Source organism: Rhinopithecus bieti, unplaced genomic scaffold (genome assembly GCF_001698545.2).
Source record: "Rhinopithecus bieti isolate Rb0 unplaced genomic scaffold, ASM169854v2 scaffold_24263, whole genome shotgun sequence".
Lineage (NCBI taxonomy): Eukaryota > Metazoa > Chordata > Mammalia > Primates > Cercopithecidae > Rhinopithecus > Rhinopithecus bieti.
In genome coordinates this window covers 442,580-458,303 of record NW_016811410.1, presented here as the reverse complement: position 1 = coordinate 458,303, position 15,724 = coordinate 442,580, and the positions used below count along the sequence as shown (strand labels likewise).

Genomic DNA, 15,724 nt, shown 5'->3' with positions numbered 1-15,724 from the left:
GAGGGGCGCATGGAGGCGGGGGCCATGGGGGGTATCGGGGAGAGGGGCACGTGGGGGTGCCAGGGAGGGGGATGTGGGGGTGTCTAGAGGAGAGCGTGGATGTCTAGGGGAGGGTGAAGAGGATGGGTGTCGGGGAGGAGGAAGCGTAGGATGTCTGGGGGAGTGGGGAGCACGGATGTCCCAGGAGAGGAGGAAGCGTGAGGGTGTTGGGGACGGGGAGCGCGGGGTGTCGGGAAGAGGGCACGTGAGGGTGTCAGGGAGGCCGAGGCCGCGGGAGTGGGTGTTGGGGAGGGATTGGGGTCTCCCCCTCAGGTGGTCTCAGAGTGCTCGGAGGAGGCTTGGGGGAGTCGTAACGGGGCCGGCGGGAGCAGGGAGGTCTGGAACCGGCGGCAGCACGCGCTAGGTCCGGTGCCTGTCCTCAGGCCGTGGACTCGGGGGGAGCCCGTTTCGGGAACTAGTTGGGCTCCGGGCTGTGCGTGGGGGCGGGGCTGCCAGCCTGGGAGTGACGCGGGACTTCCCTGCCCAGCACAACCCGGCCTGGACCCCGAGGGTGGGGAATGGGGCGACGCCCGCGGGGACCACGCTGTGAGGCGTGCGGGGCGCAATTCTCGGGGCTGGGCTGCCCCAGGGGCTGGGAGGGAGGAGGCGGAGGAGCGCCCAAGTCTCCTACCCATGGCGGCGCATCAGGACGCGTCCCAGAGCTGGGGACGGACGGAGGCTCCAAGGCGGAGGCTCTGGTGACCCCAGACCTGGGCTAGAGCAGCCTCCGCGGGCCCTGGAGTGAGGGTGGAGGAAGAGGCCCGGGCTGCAGGAGGCGGGGGGCCTGAGCCACGGCGGTGGGGCCACTGGCCAGGGAAGAGGGGCCACCCGAGCCGCAGCAAGGGTCTGGGGTGGGACCCGGGACAGAGGGGCCGTCTGACCCTGCTGTGTGAAGGTGAGGTTGCCTTCGGACTTGGCGGGGTCGGAGGGGGCGGTTCAGGTGGAGGTGGTGCGGGGGAGCTGGGAAACTGGCGGGAGGAGCTCTATGCAGAGCTGGGGGTGGGGGGGCTGAACCATGTGCAGAAGGTGGCTGAGACCCCGGGGCCCGGGCCCCCGGAAATTAGAAATGGAGAAATGGAAGGCTGGGTGCTGGCGTTTCACAAATCCATGCTCGTGGTTTCCTGTTTATGTAAGGGATGCTTCTGGGCCTTTTCCCTGCCTGTCAAAAGTTCTGTGTGTGTGTTTGGGGGGCGGGGTGGGAGGTGAGGGTGTGCTGTGTTTTGCTCCACTTTGAGGCACCGCCCCGCCGCAGCCCCCACCCTCACGGCCTCTGCTCCCAGGTGGCAGGGCCGCCCCCACTGCGGGAGGGCTGGGTACCTGCCTCGTGGGGCATCCTCGGGGCCAGCCCTGTGGCCGTAGGCATCTGGGCCCTCGCTGCCCCTGGCCGGAACACTCTGCTGGTCCTGTGCAGTGGCTCAAATCCCCTCTACCCGGGGTGACCCGGTCTCTCCGGAGATGAAGTGGGGAGGGGGTCTAGGCCGCCTTCCTGGCCCCCCAGTCCTCCTGGTTTTACCCCCGAGGCCACGTCCAAAGCCCCCACTCCTGCCAGCCTCCCCCTTGAGGGCCCAGTGACCTAACTGGGCCAGCAGGGTCCGAGGAAGACCAGGGTCAGCGGCGGCCCGGTCCGTTCCCCGACCCCGTCACCTGTGACCCACCTGTTCCCCGCTGAGGTCCCGCCCCAGCGCCCGCCTCCCGGGCTCCTCCCTCTTTTCTCAGCCGGGGAGGCGCGGATACCTGGGTTGGGCGTAACCGTGGGGCGAGGCCCGCGGGTCTTTCCGATTTCGGAGAGCGGGGTGGGCGCTGAGGCACCCGCGGTCAGGACCTGGCAGGGAGTCGGGGCTGCTCCCTGGACCCCGTCCGCGCCTAAACCCCGCATGGCTTCGGGGGCCGGACCTGCGCCCGCGCCTAACCCCGGCCGCCGGAGAAGCCGTGCGGACCCCAAACCAGTGCGCGGAAGACACCGTCCTACCCTCGGCGTGGGCGCAGCGCGAGTCCGTGTGTCCCGGCGCGCGGGGAGCTGGTCCGAGGCCGGACGGAACGCTCGCGGCGTGGCTGCCTCCCACCCGGCCACTTCGGTCCCCGCGCCCCACCCCGACGGCGCAGGCGACCCGGGGACGCCCAGGAGGCGGAGACGCAAACAGCTCGGGACTGAGGTTCGTGGGAGCAGCGGCCGCGCGTCGCGATGACCGTCCCGGGAGCCCGTGCTCAGGGCGTCCCCGTGAGGTTTGGGCTCCACAGTCCCCGGGGGCTCTGCCCCCGCCCTGGCCACAGTGGGGACAGCCCGGCTTGGCGGGGACGCGCCAGTCTCGCAGCCGAAGCGGAGTTCCTACCCCGCCGCGCGAGGCAGTGGCTCCGGCCCTTCCAGCTCCGGATGGGGTCAGGGAGCCGCCCGCGCCCGCATGCGGAGGCTGCTGCGACGGCCCCGGGAGTGAGTCCCCCAGAGGTGCCGGATTAGGGCTGGAAGCGGACGAGTGCCCCGAGAGGCCCCTCCCGACATTCCCGTCCTCGCGCGCCGCTCCCCGAGCCCTCCGCGTCTCTCCCGGAAAGCGTCCCTCGGTTCCTGCGCGACCGCACAGCCTGGACGCAGCGCACGCGGGCACCGGCTGAGTCCGCCCTGACTCTCCCAGCCTGAAGCCTGCTCGCCCTCGGATGTCCGGGCTGGGCACAGGCGCCAGCGTCCACCTGGAGAGGAGAGGTCGCCCAGCACCGCTCAGGACAGGCCCGAGTGGGAGCGGGACCCTCCTACCTTCCAGCAGCCTCGGCCCGCGGGGTGGGGGTTGGGAGAGATGAAAGGAGGTGACCGATCCCGAACCGTCACCTCTCCATTAACCAGGGCCCGCAGCCCCGCCCCTCCCCCAGACATCGAGGAGCCGGGGAGGTGTGAACGGTCTCCTTTGTGCCTCTGAATCGAAGGCAATTAGGCCCTGCTTATCTGGGCATTAGCCGTGTATGCAAAGCGGGCTCCCGCCCCCTCCTCCCGGGCTTATAAACGCCGCCGCCCGGCGAGGCCGGAGGTGGATCCTGCGCCTGGCCAGCCCCACCCGGCCTTCCCTCCGGCCCACCTGACCGCCATGCGCCTCTCCTCCCCACCTCGTGGCCAGCAGCAGCCCTCTAGCTTTGGCTCTGTGGACTGGCTCTCCCAGAGCAGCTGCTCAGGGTTGACCCACACCCCCAGGCCTGCCGACGTCTCCCCGGGGAGCCTCCCTGGCCCGGGCCAGATAACCGGCGCCCGGGAGCCCCCTCAGGCCATCGGCATCAAGGAGGCCGCCACGTCCTCAAATCTGCCTGCGCCGGAGAGGACCGTGGCTGGTAGGTCCGGGTGGGGGGGTCCCTTCCTTCCCAGGTGGAGATGGGAGTGGGGGAGAGGCCAGGAGCCCGGCGGCCGAACTCCCCGCGGTGCGGTGCGGACGAGGTCAGGGCCGGGGGCGTTTCCATGAGGGCCGGCGGAGGCCTTGCCTGCGCCTCACTGGAGCGCAGCTTCCCTCGAAACCAAAGCCTTGACGGGGATTTTCTCTCCTTGAGCCCCCGGTGGGCTCCTCTGCCTCCCTTGTCACCCCGTTCCTCAGCTGTGTCCCTGTCCCCCACCCCGGCCTGGTGCCGAGGGACCGTCCAAGGGGTCCCTGTCCTCACCTCTCTGCCCTGATTCCGGACGCTCCCTGAAACACAGCGCGGGCGTGGGCAGCTGTGCCCCTGGTGTTCCAGCCCCGCAACCATGGGACCCAGTTCCGGGGGGCCCGACGATTTGCCAACCCTCCCTGCCCCCAGCAAAGCCGGTGCGTGCTCAGCATCTATGCTCAAGCCCTTTTCCGGCCACCTGGAGCACAGCTGTCTTTTCAAGAGCCTGCAGGTTTGCTGTAGGGGTGGCGGTGACCCGGTGCCTGCAGAAATTCTGAAGTTCGGTCTGTGGCCGCCGAGATGCTCTGTTGTCTGCTGAGGACAAAGGTTCTCCGCGTTTGTATTTTAGTCTTTGTAACATCGTTGCCACTTTTAGGTTTAAGGTAGTACTTGATCAAAAGTGGGGTTAACATTGTAAGTTTTCATTTTTAAAAATTTGACTGATCCTTATGGAGTAATTTTGTACTTCAGGGAAATGAAAATTTAAATGTATTCTCCCCAGCTAGCTATCCTGCCCCACCCCAACCCCCTTCCTGATCCCAGTTCTACAGCCCTTCCCGCCACAAGGCATTTGCTTTTCGGGTCCACCATGTGCTTTCAGGCTAAGGTGAAGACAGATTTTGTAAAATACGCTTCCTTCCGCAGAAACTCCAGTGAGCATTTTGGTCAGACTTGCATTAAATGTTGAGCTCGTTTCGCCACGTTGGCCTCCTTCCTGGGACCCAGACCACAGACCACCTTGTGGGGTTGTTTAGTGCCAGCCCCCATTCCTTAACATAGAAATTAGAAAACAGACTTGATCAAGATGGGCCTGGGGATTAACTGAGCTGGGCTCTGCTGGCTGAGAAGCCGGAGCCCAGGACAGGGACTGAGTTCCCTGGGTGGGTCCCCAGGCCTTTGCATGTAATGGACTCTACCTTACCTGCCTGGAAGTCTGCAGGAAGGGCCTCCTGGGAACCGGCTTCTGGAAGGGAAGTGTGGGATGGGGCCGAACTGAGTGAGCTGAGCCAGCTGAGCGGAGGGCAGGCCCAAGCTGCTGGTAGCATTCCCCCCTCCCCTGAGTCACCTCTCTGAACCCCTTCCCGCACGTGACCTGGAGGCAGCGGCAGGGCTGCTGGTCACTGTCAGGTGAGAAGATCTGCCCTGCCCAGCCCCCAACGTGGCTGTCTTCCCCTGTTACCCGTGGGCAGGGCTTGCCCCATGGGGTGGCAGGCTCAGCCAAATGCTCTTACCCTCTATGCCAGGGTTGAGTAAGGAGCCAAATACCTTGCGGGTCCCCCGTGTCCGCACAGCCTTCACCATGGAGCAGGTCCGCACCTTGGAGGGCGTCTTCCAGCACCACCAGTACCTGAGCCCTCTTGAGCGGAAGAGGCTGGCCAGGGAGATGCAGCTCTCAGAGGTCCAGGTGAGGTGGGCAGGGCTGGGGTAGGCAAGGGTGGCCAGTGGCCTAGTCTCACCCCTGCTCTGATTTTGGTTTTCCTGCAGATAAAAACCTGGTTTCAGAATCGCCGCATGAAACACAAACGACAAATGCAAGAACCGCCGTCGCACAGCCCCTTCTCGGGGTCTCTCCACGTCCCCCCAGCTTTCCACTCACCGTCTTCTGGCCTTGCCAGTGGCCTGCAGCTGCTGTGCCCTTGGGCACCCCTGCCTGGGCCCCAGGCTCTGATGCTGCCCCCTGGCTCCTTCTGGGGTCTCTGCCAAGTGGAACAAGAGTCCTTGGCCTCTGCGGGAGCTTCCTGCTGCAGGCAACCTCTGGCGTACCAGCCCCCAACCCCAGGAAGTGGCCTGCCTACACTGGGACCAGCCCTGTCCAAGGGGCCCTGGGGCCTGTGTGCTCTGCCAGAGACAGGGGATGCCTTTTGAGGAAGCGCCTCTGACTCCCTCCCACACTCACAGTCTTGCTGATCGCACCTGGCTCCTTCCTGGAGGACTCAGCTGTTCTGTTTACATCGTGGTGGTGCCTTTCACCCTGACCACACAGAGATTCTGGAGATTTCTGGAGAATAGATATGTATGTATGTATGTATGTATCTGTCTATCTATTTCTCTCTCTCTCTCTCTATGTATGTGTGTGTGTGTGTATATATATACGTATATATATATATATATATATTTTTTTTTTTTTAAGACAGAGTCTTGCTGTGTTGCCCAGGCTGGAGTGCAGTGGTGCGATCTTGGCTCACTGCAACCTCCACCTTCTGGGTTCAAGCGATGCTCCAGCCTCAGCCTCCTGAGTAGCTGGGATTACAGACACATGCCACCACGCCCAGCTAATTTTTTCTATTTTTAGTAGAAACGGGATTTCACCATGTTATCCAGGCTTGTCTTGAACTCCTGACCACGTGATCCGCCCGCCTTGGCCTCCCAAAGTGCTGGGATTACAGGCATGAGCCACCACGCCCGGCCCTGAGAATATATTTATTAAAGCCACCTCTTCACTGAAAGTTGCCAAAAGGGCCGGTTTAGGAAGTAAACGAAGGGTCAGTGAACAGAGTCAGATGCAGAAGTGGGCTTGTCATGGGTAGGGCTTTCAGCGTACGATAAAAGGATCATTTGTTTTTTTAAAAAGTGTTGGAAAAACTGGTTTTCCAGTTGGAAACAGTAAAGGTTGTAAGCTTTGTGTGTAAAAAAGAAAACCAGGAAGGATTGGAAGGGAATGCAGCTGTCATGTTTACAGCCTTGTGGTTCAAGTCCGTCTTAACAAGAACTCCAAAGCTGGAAAGCAGGAGGGAACAGGTGAAAATGAAGGCCGGGATGCTGGGGCCCTGCAGTGCGCTCTGGGCCGTGTGTGAGCCAGGACTGCCCACGGCCTGCTGGGGGCTGCTCTTCTCCGGCCCGGGAAAGTGGGGCAGCTGGGACCAGTGGCTGTGCCTGGACTGAAGCTGTGCCGCAGGTCCCCACCCTCCAGCACGAGCTCACCTGCCCCCTCCTCACAGCAGCCTCGGGACAAAACAGAATGACTCAAGGACAGCACTTCTGCAGAAGGTCTGCAAGTGCCCAGAATGGGAGGCTGGGAAGCCCCTCCCAGGGAGAACTCCCCCATCGATGGACCATTCTTGGTGCAGACTCCTGACTGCACCCATGGAACCTTAGACGAGTGAGCATCCGTCCACGTCGCCCCAGAGTGCCCAGGAGGCAGGCAGCGCGGGCCGCCCAGGCAGACAGGTTCAGCCTGCAGGACTGCGACCTGTGAAACCCACCCGGGCACCCCAACAGGAGCAGAAGCGTGGTCCTGCGGCCGCGTCCACAGCGAGTTCCACTTTTCCCTTGCTTGCTTCTGCCTTGTTGGAAGTGTTTACAACTGGATGTGATTTTATAATACAATGTCAGGTAAGAGGAGAACAGCTGCTGTGCGTCCGTCCTGGTGAGTGACCGTGTGAGGGAAGCCTGGGCGAGGCACTCGGAGGGCAGTGGCTGGACAGGGGCTCCTGGTGGGGCCTGGACAGCACTGATTTGTGGATGTGGATGGGGGCACGTCCGTGATAAAAGTACAAGTGCCCCTCGCCACCCTTGGGGATTGCTGTCCGGTCCCCTGTGTGGCCCTGGGCTGCAAACCACACAGTCTTGGCCCTGAACTCCCCCAGTGAGTAAGGGCCCTGGCCCGGTGGTGTCTTGAGGTCCTGTCAGTACACGGGGCCCTACAAGGTGGACAGCCCATTGGGGCAAAGCTGGGCCTGTTCGGAGCCACACGTGGACCTTCTTAGGGCCCTGGCTCCATCCTGCAGATGAGGAGCTTTGGAAAAGGACAAAGTCCTGGAGGCTAAGGAGTGGGGCGGGCTCCCAGTGCCCAGCAGGGACCTAGACCCTGAGTTCCCGGGGGGTCCACAAGGCCCCCAGGCCCAGGGAAGTCTCTCCCACCAGTGATTTCCAAACTTCCCTCCCTGTCCCCCATCCGGGACTGCAGGGACTTGGCCCAGGCCCCACGGGCTGCTGGTATCTGAGTGGACCTTGAAGACCGAGATGCCCCCAAGCCCTACTTCACCCACCTGCTGCGTCCCTAGGCGGCGGGGCCTTCCTCGCATCCCCGCAGCCCGTTTCCCGCTCTCCCCGGGGTCCTCTGACTGACCGCTGGATGTCAGGCCCCGAGGTTGGTGAGTCCTCTGCTCCTGGATGCCCCCAGCTGCCCCTACAAGCACAGTGCCCCGGGTGCTCTCGGCCCCACCCCACTCAACATCCCCATGTGGACATCTGACAGGCACTGGGGGTCCTGACATGACTGGAGCCACAGGGCGGTGGGGGCAGAGACACAACACGCCCCGGGCAGAGGAAGGCGGTTAGAAGCGGCCTCTGTGAGGAGGTCTCAGCAGAGCTGGGCACAAGGGCTGTGGCCTGGATGAGCCGGAGGGCAGGGGTTGGGGGGTAGGACAGGGGCCCTCAGGGTCCAGCTCTCTGAGTGAGAGGCAGAAAGTCTTGGGGTGTGGCCAAGATGCATCAGAAAACAACTGTGTCTAGACGGCCCTCCCGAGCTCCCGAATGATTCCTGCTGAAGCTGAGTCATGTGTGGGTGTGTCACACGTGCCGCACGTGGCGTGTGAGTGGGTGTGTCACGTGTGATGTGCATGATGTGAGTGCGTGCGTGTCATGTATGAGGATTGTGTGTTGTGTTCTGGATGTGGGATATATATGTGTTGTGTGTGCATGTGTAGAGTATGCATGTGTGGTGTCACTGTGTATCGTGTGTGTTCTGCATGTGTAATGAGTGTGCTGTGTCATATGTAGCATGTGTGCATATGTCCTGTGTGCATGTGTAGTGAACGTGTCTGCTGTGTGTGTGTATGTGCACCACGTGTGTGTCGTGTGTGCTTGTGTAGTTCATGAGAGCGTGTGAATGCTTGGATAGAGAACGGTCGTACAGTAGCTGATTACGAATGAGGTAAGTTTTTTGTGTAGAATGGTGTAGGTGTGTATGTGTAAGCGGTACTTGGTGTTGTAGTAGAAGACAGTAGGGTTGTTGTAGGTGTTGTAGGTAGGAGCACGGTGTTCACTGAACGTGAGTGTGTTTTGTGTAGAATGTCGTTAAAGGTGTGTAGTGAATCAAGACTGGTGGTGCTGCTGGACATCTGTGGTTGGTTGCACTGTGTGTTTGCAATTGTGCTTGTGAGGTAAGGAGTATGAGGATACTAGTGCGGCAGGTATAAGTTTATTTAACTTGTTAACTGGGGTGTGAATGGTGGTGTGTAGGAAACGTGTGTGCTGGGGGTGTTTATGAACGAGTGTTTACTGGTGTCCGTATAGTATTGTAGCAGAGTGTGTAGGTGTGTAGAGAACGTGTGCTGTGGTGTGTGTTAATGATACGAGTGTGACTTATCTGTAGTGGTGGGTGGTAATTTTTGAGATAGGAATGGCTGTAGGTAAGGGATGAAGATTGATTTCACGGTTGGAGTGGTGTGGCTGGTGAGTGAAGTGGATCGATTATGTGGGCGAGCGTGGGCTGTATGGAAAACGAGTCGTGGCACCAGTAGGGAGTGAGGTTGTTTGGTATGTGTTGTTGAGATGGCATGAGAGTAGAGTGATTCTAAATGATGAAGGTGAAGCAGAGACACTGGTGCTACGGGAGGAAGTGGTGAGTGTGAAGTTATGTGCGAGCCGGAAATCTCTTATGTCATGCCGTGTTGTTGGACGTCTTTGTGTGTAGATATCAGTGTTTAGAGTAATGTTGAAGGCAGTGAGTACGGTGTGTGCGCGTAGTTGACGTGTTGGTCCTGTTGAGGAGTTCGTGAACGTGGTTAACGTGTGTGTTGTGTCGGGTACGTCAATTGCGTAGTGTGAGAGATTGAGCGTGTCTGAGTGGGGGGTGAGTGAACCGTAGAGGTTCTGTGTGAAGGAGAGGGTGTGTGTTGAAGAGGCATTGGTGTGTCGTGCCAGTCACGGCGTGTCAGTGCGTGATGCCGTGAACGTGGTGTGTTTGTTTGTGTAAATTGTGTGTGTTGTGAACGTGTGTGCTGGTGGGTGTGTCGTGAACGTGTTTACTGTGTGTGTTGTGTTTTGTGTAGAATGTGTAGGTGTGTAGTGAACGTGTTTACTGTGTGTGTTGTGTTTTGTGTAGAATGTGTAGGTGTGTAGTGAACGTGTGTGCTGGTGGGTGTGTCGTGTGTCTCTCCCAAGCCCCAGACACCCTTTGTCACTCTGCCTTGTCCTCTCTGTAACCCAAAGCGGCTGTCAGGACAGAGAGGCTGTGGGCCCGGGTGTGGACGCCAGGGGGGGATCTGGCTGCCCTTGGACTGGGTGTGGATGGATGCTGGCGAGCTCTGGCTGCAGACAGGCCCCAGGCCTGCTGGATGCCGCCTGGCTCCTGCTCACCCTCCTTTCCCTCTGAGCTGTTCAGCCACATGGGGCCAAGGGCTGTGCCGGCTCCTTCCCCGCAGAATTGGGTAGGAGGAGCAGTTGCTATGAAATAGTCCTGCCAAGAATCTCGGGAACCTCCACATCTGACTTCCAGTGGACAGGAACCCTCGGGGACTCCCAGGGGACTCAGCTGGGCTCCTGCAGAAGCCTTTGAGAGGGCGGGGTCCCCTTGGTGCAGAGGCTGGGGAGACACAGCCGCAGACGCACGCATGAGCCGTGACGAAGTGTGGGAAAGCACAGCCCTGCACAGCTGGTGGGGACGATTCCGAGGGGCTCAGGACAGTGCTGGGGAGTGGTCCGTGTCCACAGGTGTAGCGAACACCGTCTCTGGGGGCAGCACTCAGGGCCTCAGATCTGAAACTGACATTCAAAGGGTTCAAAACACAGCATGACATAAATACGGCAGAATATCCACTCCCCTCTCCGTGGGGCTTGTGCACTTCTCTTTTAGATACTGCACCTGAGACTATCCAGGCAACTGCAAGGAGGGGCTGCTTGGACTCGGCGCCTAGCTGGCCCCAGCGTCTCTTCCCAGGCCCAGCGCTCACTCCTATTCTGAGCCCAGACTTGTTGGCTTCCAAGCCGTGAGGAAATGGCAGAGTGCTCAGGGCCTCCTAGGCCACCCTTCAGTACCCCTGGAGCAAAGTGGGCTCACTGAACAAAAGCAGGTCTCGGCCCGCTTTAGGGGTGTTTGGTGGGGCCCTGCGCAGTCCCCAGTAAAAGAATAATTACCTGGGCCGGGCGTGGTGGCTCACACCTGTCATCCCAGCACTTTGGGAGGCCAAGTCGGGTAGATAACGAGGTCAGTTCGAGACCAGCCTGGCCAAGATGGTGAAAACCTTGTCTCTACTAAAAATACAAAAATTAGCTGTGTGCAGTGGTGGGCACCTGTAGTCCCAGCTACTCAGGAGGCTGAGGTAGGAGAATCACTTGAACCCAGGAGGCGGAGGGTGCCGTGAGCCAAGAACGTGCCACTGCACTCCAGTCTGGGCAACAGAGCAAGACACCGTTTTAAAAAGCAGTAAGTGGGCCGGGCGCGGTGGCTCAAGCCTGTAATCCCAGCACTTTGGGAGGCCGAGACGGGCGGATCACGAGGTCAGGAGATCAAGACCATCCTGGCTAACCCGGTGAAACCCCGTCTCTACTAAAAATACAAAAAAAACTAGCCGGGCGAGGTGGCGGGCGCCTGTAGTCCCAGCTACTCGGGAGGCTGAGGCAGGAGAATGGCGTGAACCCAGGAGGCGGAGCTTGCAGTGAGCTGAGATCCGGCCACTGCACTCCAGCCCGGGTGACAGAGCCAGACTCCGTCTCAAAAAAAAAAAAAAAAAAGGCAGTAAGTACCCAGTGTGCTCAGGGGCCACCACCCGGAAACGCTGGCCCTCCTCCCATTGCCTCTGCAGCCTGGCTGGGAGGCTCTGCCACTCCCACCCCAGAAAGATTCCGTTGGTGCCCCAGGGTGGCGGTCAGCATCTCAGAGGACTCCCGGGGCTTCTGAGTACTCCCCAAGGCAGGGTCTTGGAGGGCTTTTTCCCAGGCCACGAGGACCCTCATTACCAGACTGGCTGTCCACAGAAGCCACAGTGAGCCACTCCCCCACGGTCCCCACTTGCCGTTCACAGGACAACAGCCTCAGGGTGTGGTCAGGAGGCCTCCGTTTCTGGGGCGCCTTCCAGCCCCATCTTGGCCCCTGTGCTCCTGCTGGTGTCCTCGGCAGGGTCTCAGCAGCTGGACCTGATAGGTGGGCATGTCTTGGCAAGACTGGACAGCCACCTTTGCGGGGTCTTGGCAGTTAGGAGCCCTGCCCATCTTCCTGGGAGGAATTTGCCCTTCTCCCTGCCCAGGAAGCCGCCCACCCTGCAGTACAGGCGAGGGTACACGGCCCAGCCCAGAGCCCAGGGAGGGCACAGCCCCCAGAACCACAGCTCTTCGGGGAAATGGCCACCGTGCTGGAGAGTGGGGCTCCTCTCACAGCCCAGCAGGTGCTGTTGATTACACGCAGCCCTGCGGGTCACAGCCAGGCAGGGTACAAGCGAGCGCAGAACGAGGCAGAGGAACAGCCGGGTAGAGTACGAGCACAGAGAGAGGCAGAGCCTTTGGCTCCCTGGATCCAACCGTGCCTGCATCCACGATTCTGCTGATGCCGACTGTAACAGCTGCTGCGTGTCCACACAGCACAATGAGGTGATACCTGCTTTAGTGTGTGCAGATTTAAAACCCTATGTTAAGGTGTCCTGTGGAGAGTGACTCAAAGGCCTGGAAGAGACTCCTGAGCAGGGTCAACCTCCACCATTCCGCAGGGGGCTGGGGGAGCAGCCAGCTCATTGGGGGGGCGTGGCTGCCCTTCCTCATGTGACCTGCAGCCCTCCCAGCTGGAGGCACCCCACCCCTCTGCCTGCTTTCCTTTGGGACACCCAGGCTGCCGGCTGTGAGGGAGGTGGGAGGTGACTATCAGGTAAGATCAGTGCTAGGCTTGGAGAGGAGCCGCAGCCTGGGGAGGCAGCCCCTGATAAGGGCGCCTGGAGGCCTCCCGCTCAGCCAGCTCATTGCTCCGTTTGCTCAGCTCATTGGTGATAATGGCTGCCGCCTTCAAAGACCTGGGCGTGGCCCTGCCAGCTGACGAGGACTCTGGCTGACGGGTGGGGTCTCGCGGCCTCCCATTCAGGCCTCCTTTTAAGACAGCAGCTGACAGTCATTCTTTAAACCAGCCTGATGAAGGATCTCCCGTCCATTTTTCTTCAGCAGGAAGTCAAGACCACCGTCCCACCCTGGCATTGTGGAGGCTGCGAAGCCGCAGGACCCCCACCCTCACAAGCCATCCCTCTGGGCTCTCCCAACACTGCCAGCCACTCCCAGGCTCTGGACTTGTTCTGGCGACCCTGGTCATCAGGAGGGTGGCCCCAGACCGGTGCCCAGCCCAGGCCCCCAACCAAGGCCCCAGGAACCATTTCATCCCCCTTATGCTCATGCATTTTTAACTAAGTTCCCCCAAGTCCACGCTTGACTAATGTGACATCCGACCACCGCGAATGAGAGAAGACCAGCACGACAGAGCCTCTTTATCAAAATTTGCATTTATTGTCAAAACTTTACCACACCTCACACATTTAAATGAAATTAGCTCTACTGACATTTCTGACCAGAAAATCAACTCATACCCGTGATTACAAAAGTAATAAAGGTGTTAAGAAGCAAACGGCTGACGCCTGTAATCCCAGCACTTTGGGAGGCCGAGGCAGGTGGATTACGAAGTCAGGAGTTCAAGACCAGCCTAACAAGGTGAAACCCCATCTCTACTAAAAATACAAAAATTAGCCAGGCGTGGTGGCAGGCACCTGTAGTCTCAGCTACTTGGGAGGCTGAGGCAGGAAAGTCGCTTAAACCCGGGAGATGGAGGTTGCAGTGAGCGGAGATCCTGCTAATGCACTCCAGCCTGGGCGACAGAGCGAGACTCTGTCTCAAAAAACAAACAAACAAACTGCGCAGACCCAGAGTGCACGCGTCGTCCGCCATGCCTCGCTGCCGTCTGCACCTGGGCCCTCCGCCTCCCGCTGGTGTAACAAGTGGGCCCCACACAGTGCAGCTTCTGCAAAGAAAATTTCCATAGAATGAGTTGTGGATCCAGCCAGAGCCCAGATCCCGGGCACCCGCCCCACTTCCCCTGGTCACCAGGCGGCGCCAGAGCCCAGGCCTGTCCTGCCACCTCCTGTCCCATCTCCGGTCAGACAGGCCACGGGCACCGCCCAGCTCCAGCCCTGCTCTCTGCAGCCTGAGTCCCAGCTTGGGGGCTGCAGAGGCCTGGACCACTTCCTCCCCAGACACCCCGCACCCACACAAAAGCACACATCCACGCTTTCCTTGTTCTAGAATATTTGGCCCCTTTCCGCCCCAAGGACGTGGGGATCAAAGCCCCAGGGCTCCCGGGCCCAGGAGAGAGGAAGCAGGCGGAGTCCCGAGTCAAGACGCAGGTGCCGCTGGGGAGGACCCGACCGCCCCATTTTCCCATGCCCTATACCTCTTTAGGCCAGACCCTCAAAGAAGTATATGCATAGGAAAAAGGAACGGCGGGGGGTTCTGCGGGCAGCTCTGCGGAGGGCCAGCTCTTCAGCACCAGGAGGTGGCTGTCCTGGGGGAGGGTCTCGTGCCGGGCAGCAGGGAGAAGTCGGGACCAAGGCCTGGTGGGCACCAAGATCCTGTGGGAGCGAGGAGGGCAGAGCCAAGGCAGGGCCGAGTTCCCAGAGGCAGGACTTGGGCCTCGTCTTACCTGTGGTCCAGCCTCCTGGGCCGCTGGTGTTGGGTAGCCTGTGAGCCTCGTGAGCCTGGGAGGAGCAGTGGAGAACTCTCTGAGCCGGGAGGAGGGTGGAGAACTCGCTGAGCCGGGAGGAGCGTGGAGAACTCTGAGCCGAGAGGAGCAGTGGAGAACTCGCTGAGCCGGAGGAGCGTGGAGAACTCTGAGCCAGGAGTTCTGCTGCTGCCCAGCGAGGTCCACATTTATGCACAGGGGAGACCTTGGCCGCCACTGTCACATGCAGCCAGAGGGCTGCTCCGCGCCAAGGACCCCGTCCCACCCCCGCACCTGCCAGATTGGGGCACAAAGACCTGCTGTGGAAAGAGTGCTGAGGCAGGGCCCGGCAGGCGGGCGGGTGGGCAGCGAGGGCCGGGGGCCAGGGGTTGCTGGCCCGGGAGCTGGGACGGGGCCAGCCTGTCCACACGCCCTCCTCCAGCCCTTATCTCCCCATGCGCTTCTGCTTGCGTCAAGGGCCCAGAAAGCACACGTGAGCAAGAATCGCTTGTCCAGGGAAGGGCCGTCTCTCCCTCCTAGGCCTGCCCAGCTCAGCAATAAGCAGTCCACACCGCAGCCTCCTGGCTCACAGGGAATAAGCAGTCCACACCACAGCCTCCTGGCTCACAGGGCTCTCAGAACCCCCAGCCAGCGTGCCCAACACTGTCCCAGCCACTGAGAACCAGACCCCATCCCAGGGCAGGTGGCGCTGCTTGGCCTGGGGCGGCCTCCACAGCTGGGGCTCCCTGAGGATTCCCAGCACCAGGCGGACGCTGGTCCACACAGTGAGGCCCAGAGCCTTCCCCAGGCCACAGAGCCCCCAAGCACGTGGAGAAGCACCAGGCTCTGCAGCCTTGGGGGCAAGAGTGCAGGGTCGAAGGGAGAGGGCCCCTCAGGGACAGCTGGCCAGACCCACAGCTGCCCACACAGAGACCACACAGGCCGGCACACACCCTCTCCGAGGGCCAGGGAGCCCTGCCCCGAGGGGCCCAGGTGGGCAGCAGAACTCCCGCAGGTCTGGGGCTGCCCCCGTGTCCCAGGCTCAGCACACAAGGAAGAGGCCCAGAGCTGCCCATAGGAGGCCAGGGGACAGGGCTTCTGAACCCCGGCCAGTGGCCTCTCCCCAGGACGTAGGCAAGTGGAGGCTGGTGAAGGGGCAAGGCTGAGGCCTCGAAGGCCTCTGCAGTGACCCTGTCCTCGGGGAGACTCAATGTTGCTGGGCAGGCCCACGTAGGCACCTGGCTCCAGCACCTGTGATCTGGAGTCTCAGAACTGACCCCACGCAGCACCCACATGCGGCAAGGACACACAGAGACCCTCACAGACACACGTAGACACACACAGACACACGTAGACAGGGACACACAGAGACCCCCACAGACACACGTAGACACACACAGACACACGTAGACAGGGACACACAGAGACCCCACAGACACACGT

General features: G+C 60.8%; 1 protein-coding gene and 1 long non-coding RNA gene across 2 annotated transcripts; one reads left to right on the top strand and one right to left on the bottom strand.

Annotated features, from left to right (window-relative positions):
- Positions 1–3,105: 3,105 nt before the first annotated feature.
- Positions 3,106–7,160, top strand: VENTX (VENT homeobox). Its single transcript, XM_017893799.1, has 3 exons — positions 3,106–3,348; positions 4,899–5,059; positions 5,140–7,160. Exons 1-3 carry the CDS (start codon positions 3,111–3,113, stop codon positions 5,518–5,520), a joined length of 780 nt encoding a protein of 259 aa, XP_017749288.1. The 5' UTR covers positions 3,106–3,110; the 3' UTR covers positions 5,521–7,160.
- A 5,896-nt stretch (positions 7,161–13,056) lies between these two features.
- Positions 13,057–14,447, bottom strand: LOC108543369 (uncharacterized). The gene is made up of 2 exons (XR_001889547.1): positions 14,264–14,447; positions 13,057–13,585 (listed from the first exon to the last, which is right to left on the bottom strand). It is a non-coding gene; the product is annotated as an uncharacterized LOC108543369 (long non-coding RNA).
- Between the last annotated feature and the right edge of the window lie 1,277 nt (positions 14,448–15,724).

What these genes read in the sequence shown, in the direction of transcription:
- VENTX (XM_017893799.1), top strand. Translation starts at nt 3,111, where the DNA reads ATGCGCCTCTCCTCCCCACCTCGTGGCCAGCAGCAGCCCTCTAGCTTT. An exon ending in GCCGGAGAGGACCGTGGCTG is followed by an intron (nt 3,349 to 4,898) that starts GTAGGTCCGGGT and finishes CCTCTATGCCAG; the next exon opens with GGTTGAGTAAGGAGCCAAAT. An exon ending in TGCAGCTCTCAGAGGTCCAG is followed by an intron (nt 5,060 to 5,139) that starts GTGAGGTGGGCA and finishes GTTTTCCTGCAG; the next exon opens with ATAAAAACCTGGTTTCAGAA.